Source organism: Macaca thibetana, chromosome X (genome assembly GCF_024542745.1).
Source record: "Macaca thibetana thibetana isolate TM-01 chromosome X, ASM2454274v1, whole genome shotgun sequence".
NCBI lineage: Eukaryota > Metazoa > Chordata > Mammalia > Primates > Cercopithecidae > Macaca > Macaca thibetana.
This window is the reverse complement of record NC_065598.1, coordinates 19,058,735-19,079,498: the sequence shown is the minus strand read 5'-3', so window position 1 is coordinate 19,079,498 and position 20,764 is coordinate 19,058,735. Positions and strand designations below refer to the sequence as shown.

General features: G+C 43.2%; 1 protein-coding gene across 1 annotated transcript in view; it reads left to right on the top strand.

Moving 5' to 3' along the window:
- The window catches only part of MAP3K15 (mitogen-activated protein kinase kinase kinase 15), a 150,374-nt gene that overhangs the window by 74,339 nt on the left and 55,271 nt on the right, over positions 1 to 20,764 (top strand). The window contains exons 7-10 of the mRNA XM_050776619.1: positions 8,941 to 9,111; positions 14,127 to 14,239; positions 14,796 to 14,955; positions 19,930 to 20,080. Coding sequence (XP_050632576.1) covers positions 8,941 to 9,111; positions 14,127 to 14,239; positions 14,796 to 14,955; positions 19,930 to 20,080 — 595 coding nt within the window. The remainder of the gene's footprint in view (positions 1 to 8,940; positions 9,112 to 14,126; positions 14,240 to 14,795; positions 14,956 to 19,929; positions 20,081 to 20,764) is intronic.

The window sequence follows — 20,764 nt, the reverse complement described above, 5'->3', positions numbered from 1 at the left end:
GAGGCAGCCCTGAAGTTAGCATCAGCAGGAAGCTGCTATCACCCCTTGGCTGGAGGGACCCAGGGAAGAGGTGATGTTACCAGAGCCCAGGTGCCAGGATCACCTGGAACAATTGTGAGCCAGCCTGGTGGGAGCTGGGTCTAACAGAGATGCGGCTATTGCTGGAGTGGCAAGAAAAAGGGAGAAACTGCGCTGGCTTCTTCTTCCTTCCCATCCTGCAGGGCCTCACCCTCTGCCCCCAGTGCCTCCCACCGGTTGCTGTCAGCTGAGCATGGCAACCTAGAGGAGTCAGCTCCCCTGTAACACAAAGCAGGGGTGCAGAAAGGCCAAGAGTGCATCTGAGGGCAGACACCAGTGATTGCCCCAGTAGGACACTATCAGAACTACTGCCTAGTTTTCTAGTATTTTTAAAGTCAGCGTTAATAAGGTATAACTTCCATACCATAGGCCAGGCACTGTGGCTCATGCCTTTAATCCTAGTACTTTGAGAGGCCAAGGCGGGAGGATCACTTGAGGCCAGGAGTTTGAGACCAGCCTAGGCAACACAGTGAGACCCTGTCTATAAAAAAAAAAAAAAAAGAAAGAAAAAAGAAAAAATTAGCTTGCCTTGGTGGTTTATTCCTGTAGTCCCAGCTGTTGAGGAGGCTGAGATGGGAGGACTGCTTGAGGCTGGGAGTTCAAGGCTGCGGTGAGCTATGATCATGCCATAGTACTCCAGCCTGGGTGACAGAGTGAGATCCTGTCTCAAAAAACCACCATATGATAAACTAAAATTTTAAGTGCACGATTTGATGATTTTGGCCAAATAAACGCACCCATGAAACTACCACCACAATCAAGATATAGAATATTATATCCCTGTGTTAGGCCGTTCTTGTATTGCTATAAAGAAATACCAGAGACTGGGTGATTTATGAAGAAAACAGGTTTAATTGGCTCAGAGTTCTGCGGACTGTACAAGCATGGCATTGGTGTCTGCCCAGCTTCCAGGGAGGCCTCAGGCAGGTCTTATTCATGGCAGGAGGTGAAGGCGGAGCAGGCAGCTCATGTGGTGAGAGGGAGCAAGAGGGAGAGTGAGGGCTGGTGGCACGACCTCTGCTCCCTGCAACCTTCACCTTCTGGGTTTGAGCAATTCTCCTGCCTCAGCCTCCCGACTAGCTAGGATTACAGGCACCCATCACCACACCTGGCTAATTTTTGTATTTTTGTAGAGACAGGGTTTCACCATGTTGGCCAGGCTGGTCTCAAACTCCTGAGCTCAAGTGATCCACCTGCCTTGGCCTCCCAAAGTGCTAGGATTACAGGCATGGGCCATTGTGCCCGACCTCGGTGTGATTTTTATATTTGTTTGGGTTTTTATTGTCACTACGGGAGTGAAGACCTTTCACATTCTTCTACATCTTGATTGGAAGCAGAAGTCTGTTGTAAGGTTTTTGACAGGTGGCCCGACACAAACTATATCCTAGGAAGGACGCTGATCTAACGAGACCTTTTGTGTGTGAAAGCTCAGGGCTGGCTTAGAAGGAGGATTTACTGGGATTCTGTCTCTTGCCCTATGAATTTCCTCTTGTAGACACACAGTGTAGAAAAGAGGGCCAGGGAGACAGGATGGTTGGTGGCAAGTCGATGCTCTGGCAGACCCGTAGCTCATGGCAATGCTTTGACGTAAGCAAAGTCAGACACTTCAGGTGAAGGACGGAGGCACAGAAGGGCTAAGTGCCGTGCTCAAAATTCAAATGGGTTGGGTAATCAATGGTGTGAAAATAACCAGAATCTAGCTCTATATGATTCCCAATCCAGTGTTGTGTTTTTATTCTGTGCATTTTATTGCATAAGTAATAGATGAAGCCACGTGTGTTGGCTCATGCCTGCAGTCTCAGCACTTTGGGAGGCCGAGGCAAGAGGATCACTTTAGCCTAGGAGTTTGAGACCAGCCTGGGCCACATAGAAAGACCCCGTCTCTACCAAAAATAAATAAATAAATAAAAAATAAAAGCTGGGTGTGGTGGTGCGTGCCTGTATTCCCAGCACTCTGAGGCAGGAGTTTCACTTGAGCACAGGAGCTTGAGGCTACAGTGAGCCATGAACACACCGCTCACTACATTCCACTTGGGCAACAGAGCAAGACCCTGCCTCAAAAAAACAAAAGTAATAGTAGATGAATATGTTTGTATATTACTGTGAAAAACTGAAAAACAATCCATTTAAAGCAGTTATCCCTCTGAACTCTAATCTCTTGTCCCGTCCATATTCCAGAAGTAACCTCTCTTGTCAGTTTGGTGTATATTCTTGGAGACAATTTTCTATGCATTTCCATACTGTGAAAATATGTCATACTGTAGAGTTTTTAAACTATAGGACCACACAGGAGGTATTCTGTTGTTTTTTTCACTTAGTAATCAATGCTTAGAGATCTCTCCATGTCACTACAATAACTGCTCAGTCATTCATTTAACAGACGCTTATTGATCACCTACTTTGTGCCAGATCCAGTTCTAAGCACAGTAGTTAACAAATCAGACCCAAAAATCTCTACCCTCTTGGAGCATGCATTCTAAAATGGGGAGATAGAATGAAAAAAAAAAAAAAAAACTAAATGTATTAAAACAGTTTAGGGTGATAGGGTGGCCAGTAAGTAGGATGGGAAGATTGCAGTTTTAAGTTGAGTGCTCAGAGAAGACCACACCTACTAGAAAGTGGCATGGAGAAAAGATCAGAAAGAGGCAAGGGAACATATCATGTGATATGTGGGGGAAGATCATTTCAGGTAGAGGGATCAACTTGCGGAATAGCAAGGAAGCTTGTGTAGCTGGAGCATAGGAGGTGATTGGGGCGCAGGAGTGGTAAGAGATGAGGTTGGAGAAATAACTAGGAACACATCTTGTAGATCCTTACAGGCCATTGAGAGAAAATTGGTGTTTGCTCTAAGATGGGAGCCACTGGTGAGTTTTGAGTAGAAGGATGACATGACCTGCCTTACAGCGTAGAGGATCACTATGACTTGTGCTGAGACTAGAAGGTGTGGAAGCAGGAAATGACGTGGCTTGGACCAGAGTGGTAAGGGTGGGCTTAATGAGGAGTGGGTCAATTTCAGATATAGTTTGAAATAAAAGCCAGCGGAATCTCCTGGTCCAATAAATGGTGTTAGAGGAACCAAACATGACTGCAAAGTTTTTGGCCTGAATAAGAGGAAGAATGGATTGGCCATTTGACAAGAAGGGGAAGACTGTAGAACAGGTTTGATGGGATAATGAAGGGTTTGATTTGGGGCCGGGCATGGTGGCACACACCTGTAATCCCAGCACTTTAGGAGGCCAAGGTGGGCAGATCACTTGAGGCCAGGAGTTCAAGACCACCCTGGTCATCACGGCTAAACCCTGTCTCTACTAAAAATGCAAAAATTAGCTGGGCATGGTGGTGCACGCCTGTAATCCCAGCTACTTGGGAGGCTGAGGCATGAGAGTCTCTTCACCCTGTGACTTAGAGGTTGCAGTGAGCTGAGAATGCACTACTGCATTCCAGCCTGGGTGACAGTGAGACTCTGTCTCAGGGAGGGGGAAAAAAAAGTTTGATTTGGGACACGTTAAGTTTGAGGTATCAACATGCAAACAAGATGCTGAGAAGGCAGTTGGATATATGAGTCTGGATTTTAGGGGAGAGGCCTGGGCTGGATATAGAAATTTGGAAGTCATCAGAATATGGATGGTTTCAAAAGTCACAGCAGTGGATGATCAAGGGATCTAGGGTGGTAACCAAGAAAGATGAAATGTCCAAGGGTACTGCCAAGGTACACTCCAGTGTGAAAAGATCAGAGAGATGGACTAAAATAGGAAAAAATAAAGTAGGCGAGTGTGGTGTCCTGCAAATCAAATGATAAAAGTAGTCCAAGGAGGAAGGAGTACACGGTTGTCAAATGCATATGTATGTGAGATAGGACAAGGAGTGAGAAGGGAGTGGTGGATTTAGCAATGATGCCAACCTACTGACTCAGAAAGTCAAGCATGAGAAGCACTGATGTCTGGGTCTTCAGATTTAAGCTCCCCTGTGATACTTTTTTTTAAAAAATTATTTTTATTTTTTTTTGAGATGGCGTTTCCCTCTTGTTGCCCAGACTGGAGTACAATGGTGTGATCTCGGCTCACTGCAACCTCTGCCTCAGGGGTTCAAGTGATTCTCCTGTCTCAACCTCCTCAGTAGCTGGGACTACAGGCGCCTGCCACCATGCCTAGCCAATGTTTGTATTTTTAGTGGAGACAGGGTTTCACCACGTTGGCCAGGCTGGTCTCGAACTCCTGACCTCAGGTGATCTGCCCACCTTGGCCTCCCAAAGTGCTGGGATTACAGGCGTGAGCCACCATGCCCAGCCTCCCAGGTGATTCTAATATGCAGCCAAGATTCAGACCCACTGTCAAAGTTTCCTTCTCTTAATTGTGAAATGGCCTTAATTGCCAGAAACAGATGTTGCTGACTGATTCAACATAGGAGTTTTTATCTGTAGGCTTGTTCTTGGATACCTTGGGATCTGAAAATGATAAGCAGATCCAAAAGCTGATTATTAACCACTAAAAGGATTAGTTATTTAACACCTGTCTTAAAGTGGCTTTTAAGCTGAAAATCTCTTTGCTTTTAATTTTTTCAAATGTTTGATTTTTGTTTTGTTTTTACTCAAAAGACCTTTTGTTTCGAGTAACAAGGGTAAATTTCAAGTTAATGAGAAAATTCAAGGGAAATCTTGATGTAACTGGTCCAAAAAGCTAAAATCCAAACAAACCTGAGCTCATATCAATAATTAAGCATTAGCTTGGGCAACATGGTGAAACCCTGTCTCTACAAAAAGTACACAAATTAGCCAGGTGTAGTAGTACGTGCCTGTAGTCACAGCTACTTGGGAGGCTGAGGTGGGTGGATCGCTTGAACCTGGGAGGTTGAGGCTGTAGTGAACTGAGATTGTACCACTGTACTCCAGCCTGGGCGACAAAGCCCTGTCTTTAAAAAAAAAAAAAAAAAAGCATTTAAGTGAGTTTATTGAGTTTAGTACATTCTTTTCAGAATCATGAATATTTCACACTTCAAAAGTTGGCTAATTACAGATGTGGAAATGTTGTGCCTCATTAAAGTTTCAATCTTTCATATTCTTGCCACAGACGTTAGAAATTATTTAAATGCTCTAGTAAATTTGAGTTGGTTTGTGTTGGTTCTTAAAAATTAAAGAATATTATACAATGGCTGTGCAACAAGAGATCCGGTTTGCAGGTTAGTTCAGTTAGATTCTATATGACAAAAAGAGGAAAGATAAAATATGTTAGAACAGGATCAAGGTAGAAAATGGAAAAAGTCCGAGTCAAAATACAGGCTTAATTATTGCAGGTTTCCAGAAGGTGGCCAAGTGTCTAGATTAGCCCTTTTCCACCCAGGTTGGGTTCCACAAGACAATTAAGTCCTAATGCCCGCTGGCATCTATTGTATGAAATGATTGAATTTCTCTTCTGCATCCAGAATGAGGCTGGCTACGTACCATCCTTGGGAGCCCTGAAAAAATAGTTACTCAAATAATCAAATAATTTTTTCCAGGGATTAATTCTGTCATGGAACCCCAGTTGAGAAAGTCTGGCTGTTTTAGGTACTAATTTGACATCTGGGATGATGCGGTAGTTTTTGAGGTGCATGTCCTCAGGAAAGAAAATATAAAAGAGCCTATTGTGGCCGGGCGCAGTGGCTCACACCTGTAATCTCAGCACTTTGGGAGGCCGAGGCTGGCGGATCACCTGAGGTCATGAGTTCGAGACTATCCTGGCCAACATAGTTAAACCCCAATTCTCCTTAAAAAAAAAAAAAAAAAATTCAAAAATTAGCTGGGTGTGGTGGTATACATCTGTAATCCCAGCTACTCCGGAGGCTGAGGTGGGGGAATCGCTTGAACCTGAGAGGCGGAGGTTGCAGTGAGCTGAGATTGTGCCACCACACTCCAGGCTGGGTGACAGAGCGAGACTCCATCTCAAAACAAACAAACAAACAAACAAAAAAACCTATTACCAAGAAATTAAAAAGAATAATTTATTCATTTATTAGGATGGTTATTAATAAAACATACCCAGTTTTGTATAAATCCCAGCAATGATTTTCTGAACATTTTAATATGTATCCTTACAGACTTTTGTCTATGTACATAAACATGTGAATAGTGTTTATTTCAAAGAATTGGGTCATGCTTTTCATTTAGTTCAGGTTTTTTCCATGAAATGTTACTGTTACGGATGTTCCTCTGGGTAATTACACATGGATCTGCCCCTTTATAATGATTACTTTATTCTGTAGTCTGGTTGTTGCAAAATATATTTTGCTGTTCTTCCGTTAATGGATGTCTGAGTCATCTCCAGTTCCTTACTATTACAAGCAGTGCCATAACAAACATCTTTGTTCAAAAAATTAATGAAAAAAAAGATGTACATATTACAGATTCTAGAAGTGGAATCATTGGGTCAGGATGGGTACCTTTTTTGTTTTTGTTTTTATGTAAAATCACAAATATATTTAAAAGTAGGGAATAGCATAATTGTCTTAGGCAGGGTTCTCTAAAGAAACAAACCAATAGGATGTATAGAGATCTAGAGGAAGAGATGGATTATGAGAATTGCCCCAGGTGATTCTAGAGACTGGCAAGTCCCATGCAAGCTGGAGAACCAGGAATGCTTGTGGTGTGATTTGGTCTGAGTCCAAAGGCCTGAGAACCAGGGATGCTGTTGGGGTAAGTCCTGAAGCCTGAAGGTCCAAGACCCAGGAACTCTGATGTCCAAGGAGATGATGAATTTCCCAGTTCAAAAAAAGAAAATTCACTCTTCCTTGGCCTTTTTGTTCTCTTGGTACCCTCAATGGATTGCATGATGCCACCTGCATTGGTGAGGGTGGTCTTCTTTACTCAGACTGTTGATTCAGATGCTAATCTCATCCAGAAACACCCTCACAGACATACCCAGAAATAACGTTTTATTATCTTTCTGGCCTTCCTTAGCCCAGTCAAGCTGACACATAAAATTAACCATCAGAATAATAAACCCCCATCTACCCCATATCCACTTTGGTAATTATCATTGCATGGCCAATTTTGTTCCCCTTTGCCCCCACCCACTCCTTTACACCGCAATGCTGGGTTTATTACAAAGCAAAGACGTACCATTTTATCCACAGATATTTCAGTGTGTATCTTTAAAAGTTAAGGACACTTGGCTGGGCACGGTATCTCACGCCTGTAATCCCAGAACTTTGGGAGGCCAAGGCAGGTGGATCGTTTGAGGCTAGGAGTTCAAGACCAGCCTGGCCAACATGGTGAAACCCTGTCTCTACTAAAATTACAAAAATTAATTGGGTGTGGTGGCACATGCCTGTAATCCCAGCTATGTTGGAAGGCTGAGGGAGGCACGAGAATTGCTTGAACCCAGGAGGTGGAGGTTGCAATGAGTTGAGATCATGCCACTGCACTCCAGCCTGGGCAACAGAGCGAGACCGTCTCAAAAAAAAAAAAAAAAAAAAAAAGAAAAAGAAAAAGGTTAAAGACACTTATAAAACATAGGCATGGTTACATTATCATGCCTAAAAATGAACAGTTTTTAGGTTTTACATTATCATACCTAAAAATTAACAATTTCTCAGTGTCAGTGCCCAAATTTTCCCAATTGTCTTTTTTTTTTTTTTTTTTTTTTTTTTTGACAGAGTCTCACTCTGGTGCCTAGGCTGGAGTTTACTGGCACAACCTCTGCCTCCCAGGTTCAAGTGATTCTCCTGCCTCAGCCTCCCAAGTACCTGGGACTACAGGCGCCTGCCACCACAACTGGCTAATTTTTGTATTTTTGTAGAGACAGGGTTTCACCATGTTGGCCAGGCTGGTCTCAAACTCCTGACCTTAAGTGATCCACCCACCTCAGCCTCCCAAAGTGCTGGGATTACAGGTGTGAGCCACTGTACCCAGCCTCATATGTTTTTTAGTGGATTTGTTTGAATCACGATCCAAACAAAGTCTGCATGTTGCATTTAGTTGATATGACTCTTTTTTTTTTTTTTTTTTTTTTTTTTTTGAGGCGGAGTCTCGCTCTGTCGCCCAGGCTGGAGTGCAGTGGCTCGATCTCGGCTCACTGCAAGCTCCGCCTCCCGGGTTCACGCCATTCTCCTGCCTCAGCCTCCCGAGTAGCTGGGACTACAGGCGCTGCCACCACGCCCGGCTAATTTTTTTGTATTTTTAGTGGAGACGGGGTTTCATTGTGTTAGCCAGGATGGTCTCGATCTCCTGACCTCGTGATCTGCCCGTCTCGGCCTCCCAAAGTGCTGGGATTACAGGCTTGAGCCACCGCGCCCGGCCAATATGACTCTTAAGTCTTTTTTATTATATAGGTTTCCCCTTTGCTTATTTTTTCATTTCCTTATGATTTAGTTGTTGAGATAGAATCAAGTAGAGACTGAGTATAATTGTATAAGGTTTATCGGTGTGGATCTTAAGCAGTGACTACATTGGAAAATGAAAAAAAATAATTTTTCTGCTGAAGTACAGCATCCTTGCACCTGTCTTTCAGCACGATGAATGCATATATATTCCACTGTCTTTTTTTTTTTTTAAATAGGTCTCACTGTGTCACCCAGACTGGAGTACAGTGGCGCGATCTTGGTTCACTGCAACCTCTGCCTTCTGGGTTCAAGTGATACTCCTGTCTCAGCCTCCCAAGTAGCTGGGATTACAGGCATGGGCCACTACCACCTGGGTACTTTTTGTATTTTTAGTAGAGACAGGTTTTTCACCATGTTGGCCAGGCTGGTGTCGAACTCCTGACCTCAAATGATCCACCCACTTTGGTCTCCCAAAGTTCTGGGATTACAGGTGTGAGCCACTGCACCTGGCCTCTATTCCATTGTCTTAATTCATTCATTTGTGACCTTATAACATCTGTCTTTCAGGAGAAACAGCACAGGTGACCGTGAGAAGGCTCTGCAGATCATGCTCCAGGTTCTGCACAGCTGTGATCACCCGGGCCCTGACATGTTCTGCCTGTGTGGGAGGATCTACAAAGACATCTTCTTGGATTCAGACTGCAAAGATGACACCAGCCGAGACAGCGCCATTGAGTGGTAAACCCTCAGCCTGAGTTATCAGCACATGCATCTCTTCAAGGAACAGAATCACATAGGCTGAGGATGTGCATCTCTTCCTTATGTATATGTCTGTCTGCTGGCAGTGAGCAACTATTTGTAGTAAATGTGGTCTGGGAATTTCCAGATTCCCTTTTTGAGAGAAAACCATGAGAAACAGGGTTTTCTACTGGTCACACTCTTCCCACAGGTACACTTGTTTAAGGGCCAAGAAGGAGGCCCCGCACACTCCTTCCAAGCTCCCACTTCCAGAACCTTGTCCCCCACCACCAGGGCATCATCTTCCCCAGTGATCTGTTCATTCATTCACTTATTTGTTCATTTATCTAACAATGTTCAGTGATGGCTTACTGTGTGCCAGAAACTTTTCTAGGTGGTAGGGATACAGACACAACAGACATGAATCCTGCCCTTGGGGGCCTTGCCTTGCTGGTGAGGGAAGTTAAAGAAAGCGACACATGTAGGATGTCATGTGAGGGCTATGGGGAAAAGTTAAGCAGGGAAGGGGATAAAGGAGGGCTCTGAAGGGTGGGCTGCAATTTTAAATAGGGTGGTCAGTGAAGGTGCCTAAAGGTAGGAAAGTGATAAGGGAGTGAACTTCACAGATAACTGGAGAAAATGTTCTTGGCGGAGGGAACAGCAAGGGCAGAGACTCTGAGGATGAAGCATGCCAGGCACACTCCAGGATGGTCAGCAGTAAGCAAGGGATGGGTGGAGAGCAACATGAAACAGGAAGGGGGCAAGACCTTCTTGCTCTGAGTGAGAAGGAACATCAAATGGAGGGTTTGAGCAGAGGAGTGACAAGATCGGACATGCATTTTAACAGGAGTACTCACTGTTATGCAAAGAATATATTTTAGGGGGTGTATCAGCTGTCACTTGCTGCATAACCCAAAACTTAGCAGCTTCGAACAGCAATGATTATGATTTTTCATGATTCTGTGGCTTCGCCAGGCACTTCTTCTGCTGGCTTCACCTGGGCTCACTTCTAAAACTGAAGTCAGCTGTAGGGTCAGGTGTGGCTGGAAGATCCAAATGACCCTGTACACATTTGGCCACTGGTGTTGGCTACTGATGGTGTGCCTCAGCTCTCCACTATGTGGTTCTAATCCTGGTAGACCAGCTTTCTTACCTGGTATGCAGAACTCTAAGAGAGTGAACAAGGGAGCAGCAAAGCCTCTAGAGGCTTAGGTTTGGGAACTCACACGTGGTTAACTTCTGCCACATGCTATTGGTCAAAGCAAATCACATGGCCTGCCCACATTCAAAAGGATGGAGGAATATGCTCCACCTCTGGCTAGGAGGAATAGCAAAGTTGCATTGCAGAGGTACATGCATATTGCAATGGGAGGAATTTGTGGCCATTAAACAGTCTATCACAGGGACAAGGACAGAAGCAGGGAATAGGAGAATATAGCAGTAATTCAGGGGAGAGCTGGTGGTGGCTTGAGCCAGGGTGGTGGGGATAAAAATGTTGAGAAGTTGGATGCAGGATATATTCTGAAGGTGGAACCAACAGGCCCACATCATTCATTTCCATCATAAGAGCTCTTGGCATTGCTGTTCTGCTTTCATTCATTTCTAACTGCTTCCTCTCTCTTTCTCTCTCTCTCTTCCTTTCATACACACAGGAGGCTCTGTCCTCCCCACCTTCTCTCCATCTGCACTTACTTCTCTGGCAATCCCAGCCACTCTCACACCTAGGGACCCTTAGCTGGAACTCTCCAGCCCAACATCCTAAGTGATGGCCTTACACTTCCCCCCTTTGCCCACCTGTTCTACCTCAAGATGATGCTGGTATTTCAGACTCAACATTTTGAAGGCTGAAGTCATTTACTCTTCTCCACAAGGTATGGCTTTCAATGTCTTGCTTTCTTACTACTATTCTCTACCCTCCTAGGTGTAAACTTTTGGTCAGTGTTCGATACATTTTACTCACTTACCTCCCCATCCAGTCAGGCCCCATTTGCAGCGCTTCTGCGAGCCTTCTTTCACGGCTTGCCAATCCTTTCCCATCACCACTGCCCCCAGTCACTGCCATTTTTTTTTAACTTTCTTGCCAGGAATGTTCTAACAGTACCCAAGTAGACTCCCTGCTTGCTGTCTGTTCAGTCTATCCTTCACAGATTTGTAACTTATTCTTCCTAAAGCTCAAGAACCCACCATGGCTCCCTGCTCCCTACTATGTAAAAATTCAGACTCTCAGATCACCATTCTAGGTGTCCTGAACACTTTCTCCAACCTACCTCTAGCCCTGTTTCCCACTACCTGGTGTGTGTCCAACTAAACTGTAGTTCCTAAGGAGTTTTCCAGACTACTGTCTCTGTTGCTGCTGTTTTCTGTGCTGAGGGTTCCCTTTCCAAATCACTGCTGTTTCATTTCTCTTGCCTTTTTTTTTTTTTTTTTTTTTTTTTGAGACTGAGTCTCGCTCTGTCCCCCAGGCTGGAGTGCCATGGTGTGATCTCAGCTCACTGCAACCTCCACCTCCCTGGTTCAAGCAATTCCCTTGCCTCAGCCTCCTGAGTAGCTGGGATTATAGGCACATGCCACCACGCCTGGCAAATTTTTTTGTATTTTTAATAGAGACGGGTTTCACCATGTTGGCCAGACTGGTCTTGAACTCCTGACCTCAGGCAATCCGCCTGCCTTGGCTTCTCAAACTGCTGTTATTATTTCTCTTTATTTTTATGCCATGTCTCAAGTATCTAGGTGAGATGGCCCTATATGTCTTTTGTGAGTTCCTCTACACTTGAATTTGTGTGATTTTAAGATCCCACATTCTTGCTTCTGTTGTTACTAATTATGTGTAGATCTTATTCCCTTCCACCCTAGTGTCTTGGAACATAATGACCTCATCTTCTTTTTTTAAATGTCCTGTAGTTCCTAATGCACCGTGTGGTGGAGAGGAGTCACTCAGAGTATCGAAGGGAAGTTAATGTTTGGTAAAGCCAAAACAGAAAGCTGTATTCCCACTATGGTGGTTGGGAATTCAGTCCCCAGGTCAGAAAATCACTGCCTTTGGCTCCTTCAAGAAAGTCCTAGGAGTTTTTCTCCAGTGGCTTCAGAAGGTAGTGGCGGTAGGTGCAGAAGCAAATGAAGCTTCGTCTTCTGCTCAGGGCGTGGTGGCTGTAGATAAGATCTATCCTGGATATCATCTAACCTACCCTCTCCAGTGCGGACATGGAGCATATGGCTCAGGGAGGTGGGGAGCTGGTCCAAGATCACAGGGCTGGTTAGTGGTGAATCTGGGACTACAATCCTGCCTGGAGTTCAGCTCCTCTCTGCCCCAAAGTTGGGCCTGCTTGACTTCTGGAGAAGCAACCCTCTCGGCCCTCTTCTCAGTATAACTTTTCATAGTAGAAGAAAATAAAACAGTCACATCTAGAAGGAGGTAGAATTTAAAATTCCCAAAACACACAGGAAAAAAAAAGGTTGAATTTTGTTGACTAAGCTAGGAAGGACTTTCTTGGTGTCCTCTGATCTGTCTGAGGCTATTTGTATTATGCCTCAGAATTGATAAAGCCATATTTTAACTGATTTCAATGATAACTTCTCCTTTGAAGAATTAATATTTTGTTGTTGAAATCTCTTGCTGTCACATGAGTGACAAAATTACTACTAGCAAGTCTTTGGTATAAACTGTGCCACTTAAAGACACTTGTGTTGTTACTTCATTAATTGAGTTCTTTTTTCCTGCCTATAATTTTCATACTTGTTCATAGAACAGAAATGAACTTATTATGTATAGAAAAGGGTAAAGAAGAGAGTGAACTTGTCACTGTTAACCTTTTGGTATAAAAATACGATTCCCAATTTTGTATCCTGTTCCTTATCCTGATAGAGTAGATCGCTGTCACTGGCCTTACTTTGCCACTGCTCCTGTAGTTATTTGGGATCCTGGATTTTGGCAATACTGCTTCCTGCAGGAGAAAACAACTCCATATTGTTAAAAGCAAACAGCTTGCAGAGAAATGGCCTACCATTGATGCCATTTCGATGTAATAAAAAAATACTCAATGCATAATTAGAATCCAACTTTAGAAACAAGGTTTAGGTGGGCAGTGTGGCTCATGCCTGTAATCCCAGCTACTTGGGATGCTGAGGTGGGAGGATCGCTTGAGCCCAGGGGTTCAAGGCTGCAGCTATAATCGTGCCACTGCACTCCAGCCTGGGTGACAGAGTGAGACCCTGTGTTTAAAAAAAATGAAAAAAAAAATTAACTGGGCATGATGGCACAAACCTGTGGTCCTAGCTGCTTGGGAGGCTGAGGTGGAGGGATTGCTTGGGTCCAGGAGTTCCAGGCTGCAGTGAACTATGATTACACCTCTGCACTCCGGACATCAAATCATGGTGATCTTCTGGGAGTAGGATTAGAATTGAGTTTAAATTTCTTTTGTGTACTTCGTGATGATTTCCCTATTTTATACAATCAGTGAGGCTTTTATAATAATCTTATTAACAAAAAAAAAAAACCTCCCTGGTGTAAGTTACTGTGTTGCTATTATGACTTTTTTTTTTGTTTTGAGGCCGAGTCTCGCTCTGTCACCCAGGCTGGAGTGCAGTGGTGCGAACTTGGCTTGCTGCAGCTTCCACCTCCCAGGTTCAAGCGAATTCTCCTGCCTCAGCCTCCCGAGTAGCTGGGATTACAGGCATGCACCACCACAGCTGATTTTTGTATTTTTTTTTGTAGAGATGGGGTTTCACCATGTTGGCCAGGCTGGCCTTAAACTCCTGGCCTCAAGCGATTCACGTGCCTCGGCCTCCCAGAATGCTGGGATTACAGGCATGAGCCATGGCGCCTGGCCTATTACGACATTTTTGAAGTTACTAGAGAGCTGCATGTGGCTGTTTGTGAAGGTGGTGGTGGGAGGCAAGGGGAATAGGCAACAACAAACTTAAAGAAAGAAAACTTTTCATGAGAAAGTTGGTTTATACCATTATTTAAACATTTTTTGTTGTAATATAATCAGACTTTGGTGGTTCTGTAATTATAGGTATCGCAAAGGGTTTGAACTCCAGTCATCTCTCTATTCGGGAATTAATCTTGCAGTTTTGCTGATAGTTGCTGGACAACAATTTGAAACTTCCTTGGAACTAAGGAAAATAGGTAAAGCTGTTTATTACTGCAGATGTTGATGCTTTGATTATACAAGTTTGGCATTAAAAATTATGTTGAAATAACTAGCATTATGTCATTATATTTCTGTTCTTTTTTTGAGACAGAGTCTTGCTCAGTTGCCCAGGCTGGAGTGTAGTGGTGCGGTCTTGGCTCACTGCAACCTCCACCTCCTGGGTTCAAGCAATTCTCCTGCCTCAGCCTCCCGAGTAACTGGGATTGCAGGTGCGTGCCCACCACCATACTCAGCTAATTTTTTTTTTTTTTTTTTTTGTATTTTTAGTAGAGATGGGATTTCACCATGTTGGCCAGGCTGGTCTCGAACTCTGGACCTCAAGTGATCCGCCTGCCTCAGCATCCCAAAGTGCTGGGATTACAGGCGTGAGCCACCGTGCCCATCCTACTAGCATTATATTTCAAAAGTAACAATCAGTTACTTTTCCTACAGCGTACTTGAGACAGCAGCCAAAATAAAATACCTGCTTATCCTCAATATGACAGAAACTAAGAAAGAGTTTTCTGACTATCTAAAATTCAAATCCTTAAGGTGTCCGGCTGAACAGTTTGTTGGGAAGAAAAGGGAGTTTGGAGAAAATGAACAATTACTGGGATGTGGGTCAGTTCTTCAGCGTCAGCATGCTGGCCAGTGATGTCGGGAAAGCCGTCCAGGCAGCAGAGAGGTTGTTCAAACTGAAACCTCCAGTCTGGTGAGTTGTGTCTGTGTGTTGTCATCAGCCATCTCAACACATGACCTTGTTCTGAAATGTCTTCCTCAGGGAAAAAAACGTGGAAGTGCAAAAACAGTAATAATCACTATGTTTCTCCTTCTGACTTTTCATTAAAGCAAAGTTAGCACAGACACAACTGCTCTGAGAATTCCCTTGCTTTTATGTGAAGGGAGGGAAAGACAGATCCACACAGAATATATCCCTGCCTGCTCCATCCCTGAGATTAGGCCTTCTATCCTATTATAATTTCTGCAGGTTGTCTAGGTCCTTAAGAGCAAAATACTCTTGGCTACTAGTATGTATTATGCATTTGTGAGAAAGCATATAATAAAGTGAAAAAAGCACAGCAAGAAAATGTTTATCACAAATGAAAACTGGAACTAAAAGAACAATAATAGGGTGTGGTAAATAAAATGGTGGCACAGCAACAGCCTTACACAGCCATTTAAATGTGTGGGAAATAATGTTTGGAGACGTGGAAGTGTGTTCGTGGTTTGTTGTAGAATAAGAAAAGCCAGCTCCTGGGTAGATTTTCCTGTATCAGTGGTTCTCAAATTTTATTGTGCGTCAGAATCAACCTATGTTGATTGAAACACAGACTGGGCATAGTGGCTTATACCTGTAATCCCGGCACTCTGGGAGGCCGAGGTGGGAGGATTGCTTGAGCCCAGTAGCTTGAGACCAGTCTGGCTAATAGAGTGAGATCCAGTCTCTACCAAAGAAAAAAAATAGCCAGGCATGGTGACACACGCCTGTGGTCCCAGCTACTCGGGAAGGCTGCGGTAGGAGGATCGCTTGAGCCCGGGAGGTCAAGGCTGCAGCGAGCTGTGATTACATGACTGCAGTCCAGCCTGGGTGACAGAGTGAGACCCTCTCTCAAAAGTAAATAGGTAAAATAAAGAAATAAAACACAGATTGCTGGGCCCACTCTCAGGATTTCTGGCTCGGTAGGTCTGGGGTAGAGCCTGAGAATTTGCACTTACAAATTCTAAGCTGCTGCTGCTGCTCTGGTGACCACACCTTGAGAACCGTTGTTCTATATGATCTTGTTTTAATTAAAAATATGTGTTTGGCATGTGACTTGTAGGGAAAGGCCCAGGTGGGGTGGGCGGTATCAGATTTCCCCGTAGACATGAAGCTCCGTTAGAATCGTGGTTATCTTATTGATTGCTGTAGTCTCATAATAAATGCTCAATAGATACTTGTATAATCAATAAATGGTGAATGATTTTCTTCAGAATATTGACAGTGGTTGTGTCAGGGAGATAGCCTTATAAGGATTTTTATTCTGGTTTTTTTTTTTTTTTTCTTACCTTTGTTTTCTGGTTTTTCTTACCTTTGTCTTCTGATTTTTCCTAAATGCATATGGATTATTTTTATAACTTTAAAAAACATACTTTTAGGCCGGGCACGATGGCTCAAGCCTGTAATCCCAGCACTTTGGGAGGCTGAGACGGGCGGATCACGAGGTCAGGAGATCGAGACCATCCTGGCTAACACGGTGAAATCCCGTCTCTACTAAAAAAATACAAAAAACTAGCCGGGCGCGGTGGCGGGCGCCTGTAGTCCCAGCTACTCGGGAGGCTGAGGCAGGAGAATGGCATGAACCCGGGAGGCGGAGCTTGCAGTGAGCTGAGATCCGACCACTGCACTCCAGCCTGGGCGACAGAGCGAGACTCTGTCTCAAAAAAAAAAAAAAAAAAAAAAAAAAAACCCCCAAAAAAACCCACATACTTTTAACCATTTGTGTTCATTGACCATCCCTTACATCCTAGTTCAGCGGGTCAGTCCGGATTACCGGGGGTAGGAATCTCTTCAGTCATAATTAGTTTGATCCTGTTTCTTCCCAATCTGAAGGAACTTAAATTTGGCCCTCGAACCCCTTGAAAGTTCTCTGAGGCTGAGAGGACACAGAGCCAGGCTGGGCCTCTAGCCCTCCTGGAGTGGCTGCTATTTGAAAAGTACGAATCTTAAAGTGCATTGCTGTTATCTGGGCAAGATGGAGCCGACTTCAGGGAGTGGAGACCCCAGGATTGGATACAATCCCATTACGTCAGCACCTGGGCTCACTTATAGGATTTACACTGTTATTACCTGTTGTTAGGAGTCCCCAAGACCCTTCTTAGGTTCATGATTTGCTGGAAGGACTCACAGAACTCAGAAAAGCTGTTATACTCTTAGTTATGGTTTATTACAATGAAAGGATACAGATTAAAATCAGCAAAGGCAGAAAGGTACATAGGGTAGAGTCCAGGAGAGACCAGGTGCAAGCTTCCAGTTGTCCTCTCCCGGTGGAGTCATGTGGACAGTGCTTAATTCTCCCAGCAAAAATGTGTGACAACATGCATGAAGTCTTGCCAACCAGTAAAGCTCATTGAGCCTTAATGTCCAGGGTTTTTATTGGGGATGGGTCACGTGGGCATGGAGTCCTCATGTGGCTGATATTAATACCTCAGCTCCAACCTCTCCAGAGGTCAAACTGATACAATGTGGCCCAGGACACGGACTGTGAATCATATCGTTAGCATAAACTATCTAGGATGGCCCAAGGTCCCAGATAAACAGAGATGCTTTTAGCTGGCAGTATATCCCAAGGGCTTAGAGGTGATCTCTCAATAGCCAGTCCAGGGCCAGATCTTTCTTTTGAATGTGTAGAGTTTGGACAGCACAGGCCTGCTGAGTACCCAAGCAAGTCAGTTGGAGTCTAGCTGGCCTATCTTCCCAGGATAGCTCCAGCTTTTATCCTCAAAGAGCAAAATAATACTATGATATATAATACTATGATATAAATAATACTATGATATATAATAATACTATGATATAAATACTATGATATAAATAATATGATATAAATACTATGATATATAATAATACTGCCTGGCACCTATGTTCCAAAAAGTTCAATATGCCTGAAAAGAGCAAAGGTGTGGTCAGAGTCAAGATGTCATAACATCAAAATCTACCTAGTCAGATTCTAATTTTTAAAAAAATAAAAGACAGTGAGTTTGACTAGTGATTGCCAGGAGTAAGGGAGAGGGTGGGATGGGAGGGAAGTAGGCATGATGGTGGGAAGGCAACACGAAGGGTCCCTGTGGGGATGGAAATTTCTCTGTCTTGCCTTGTATCAGTGACAACATCCTAGTTGTGGTATTGTACTATAGTTTTTGTAGGATGCTTACCATTGGAGTAAACCTGGTCAAAGATATATGGGTTCTCTCTGTATTGTTTCTTAGCACTTCATGTAAATGTAAAATTACCTCAAAGTAACATGTTTAATTAAAAAGAAAATGAGTTTGAAATTTTGTCATTTTGTAATTGCTTTGAACTTTGAACTACAGCTGACCATTGAACAATGTGGGGGTTAGGGGCTCAGTTGAAAATTGACCAAAAACTTAACTACTAATAGCCTGCTGTTGACTGAAAGCCTTACCAATAACATAAACAATATTTTGTATTTTATATTTTGCAAAAAGTGCAGGATTTTTGCAACCGCTGACATAGCTGCAGTGACGGCTTCATGAATTTCCTTTTCTATTTTTGCAACGATTTTTAGGCTGGATTCATTTGTCTTGAAATGGCCGCAGCTGTAACTGCAGAACTCAATCTGCAGTACATATCAAGCAATTCAACTTTTTCTGGTAATGTCATGACTTTTCTCTGCTTCTTGGGAGCGTTTCCAGTATCACTAGTGGCACTCTGTATGGGTCCCATGGTGTTACTCAAGGTTTATGGTATTGCACTAAATACAATGAAGAATGCACGAGAACCGTGAGTGATCACTTTTTACTATGATCTGCAATTTACTGGAGAGATGAACTGCTCATGCAAAAATGATCAGTCTCACATGGTGGAGTTTTTTGTTGTTGTTGTTTGTGTCTGAGACAGAGTCTCGCTCTCTCACCCATGCTGGAGTGCAGTGGCGTGATCTCGGCTCACTGTAACCTCTGTCTTTCAGCTTCAAGCAATCCTCCTGCCTTAGCCTCCCGAGTAGCTGGGACTATAGACGCCTGCCACCGCATCCAGCTAATTTTTGTATTTTTAGTAGAGACGGGATTTCACCATGTTGGCCTGGCTGGTCTTGAACTCCTGACCTCAGGTGATCTGCTCGCCTAGGCCTCCCAGAGTGCTGGGATTACAGGTGTGAGCCACCGCGCCTGGCCACATGGTGGAGTTTTAAGCAGATACTTATAACATGAGCTCACCACAATAGCAACAGGAGGTGGCTACAAAATTCTTACAGTGGTGCAGTATGCACTACAGTTAATTTTATGCAGTCTTGATTTAATACTGCATCTTTACGTTTGTTTATATTTTTCTTGACTGGGAATGGTGCCATATACAGTCTGTAAGTGTTTGTGTGTGTAAGTTTTGGTACATTTTAACTTTTTATAAGAGATTTGTATATATTTTGGGTAGTAAATGATAAAATAGACTAGTGTCTACGTATATTTTATGCATTCATGGCATACCTAGCTTTTTCTATTTTTTTTTTTTTTGATATTTCTAGGCTGCACACTTCATCTGCAAAGTTTTCCAAATTGTCGCACATCTCCAGAACATTTTCCAATGTATTTATTGGGAAAAAGAATCTGTGTGTAAGTGGACCTCCACAGTTCATACTTGTGTTGTTCAAGAGTCAGCTGTGCCTGCCTTTGTTATTTAAAACAGTTATCACATGCTTTCCAATCTCCCATTTTAGACAATAGGTACTAAAATTGAGGTTTAGCCCAATGTTGGTAAAAAGCCACGTTGTGTTATTTTGTTGGATGGACTTACTTTGCCTACTGCTTGGGTTTTCTTAATTAGTTTTGTGGCTGCTGAGCAGTCATTTATGAAGCACTCATGATATAATATGAACTTAAGTGAATAAAAGCTTTTGGAAAGCTTCTTTTAAAGGGACTTGAATTCAATTTCTTTAGGAATCCAATATATTGCTGTTTGTGATTTTTCCAGGTACCTGCGATCATTAGTTCAGAACTTGTTACTAATTCGGCGCTTCAAGAAACCCATTATTGAACACTCACCCAGGCAAGAGCGGCTGAACTTCTGGTTAGATATAATTTTTGAGGCAACAAATGAAGTCACTAATGGACTCAGATTTCCGGTAAGATATGCTAAATCCATTTTTTTTTTTTAAGATTAGGAAAAAAACTAGGGATTGGTCCTATTTAACTATTGAATACTCTGAACTAAAGAAAGCCGTAGAGTAATTTTAAATGTTGGGATAAACATCAATCTTATGTGAAATCAGTAAGTGATAGATCAGCTCACTGATAGATCGTTGGCCGTATCCTCTGTAGTAGTCATTCTCAATTGGAAGCAACTTTGTCCCCCTAAGGTACCTCTGGCAATGTCCAGAGACATTTTTGGTGGTCATGACTTGGGGAGAAGGTGGCGCTACTGGCATCTGGTGGATAGAGACCAGGGATGCTGTTGAACATCCCATAATGCAAAGGACAGCCGTCTCCAATAAAGAATTATCCAGCCCAAAATGTCACTAGTGCCAAAGTGGACACACTTTCCTCTAAAATAATGTAGCACCACGAGTGGAAACTTGGAATTCAGCATGGTTTCCTATTAAGCTTTGGATTGCCTGTAAGGCCACTAATTAATATTTAAAACGTATCAAAAAGGCAAAATTGCTTTTAGCTTTTCATGGAATTTTTGTTTTAATGTTATGACCATCTTAGAGTCATGAGTGAAATATGTGAATGTCTTGGAAATTGAACTTCAGATAATTGTGTTCCATATTTATGCTTTGAGAGTTTGTGAACAGCCCATTTCCAAG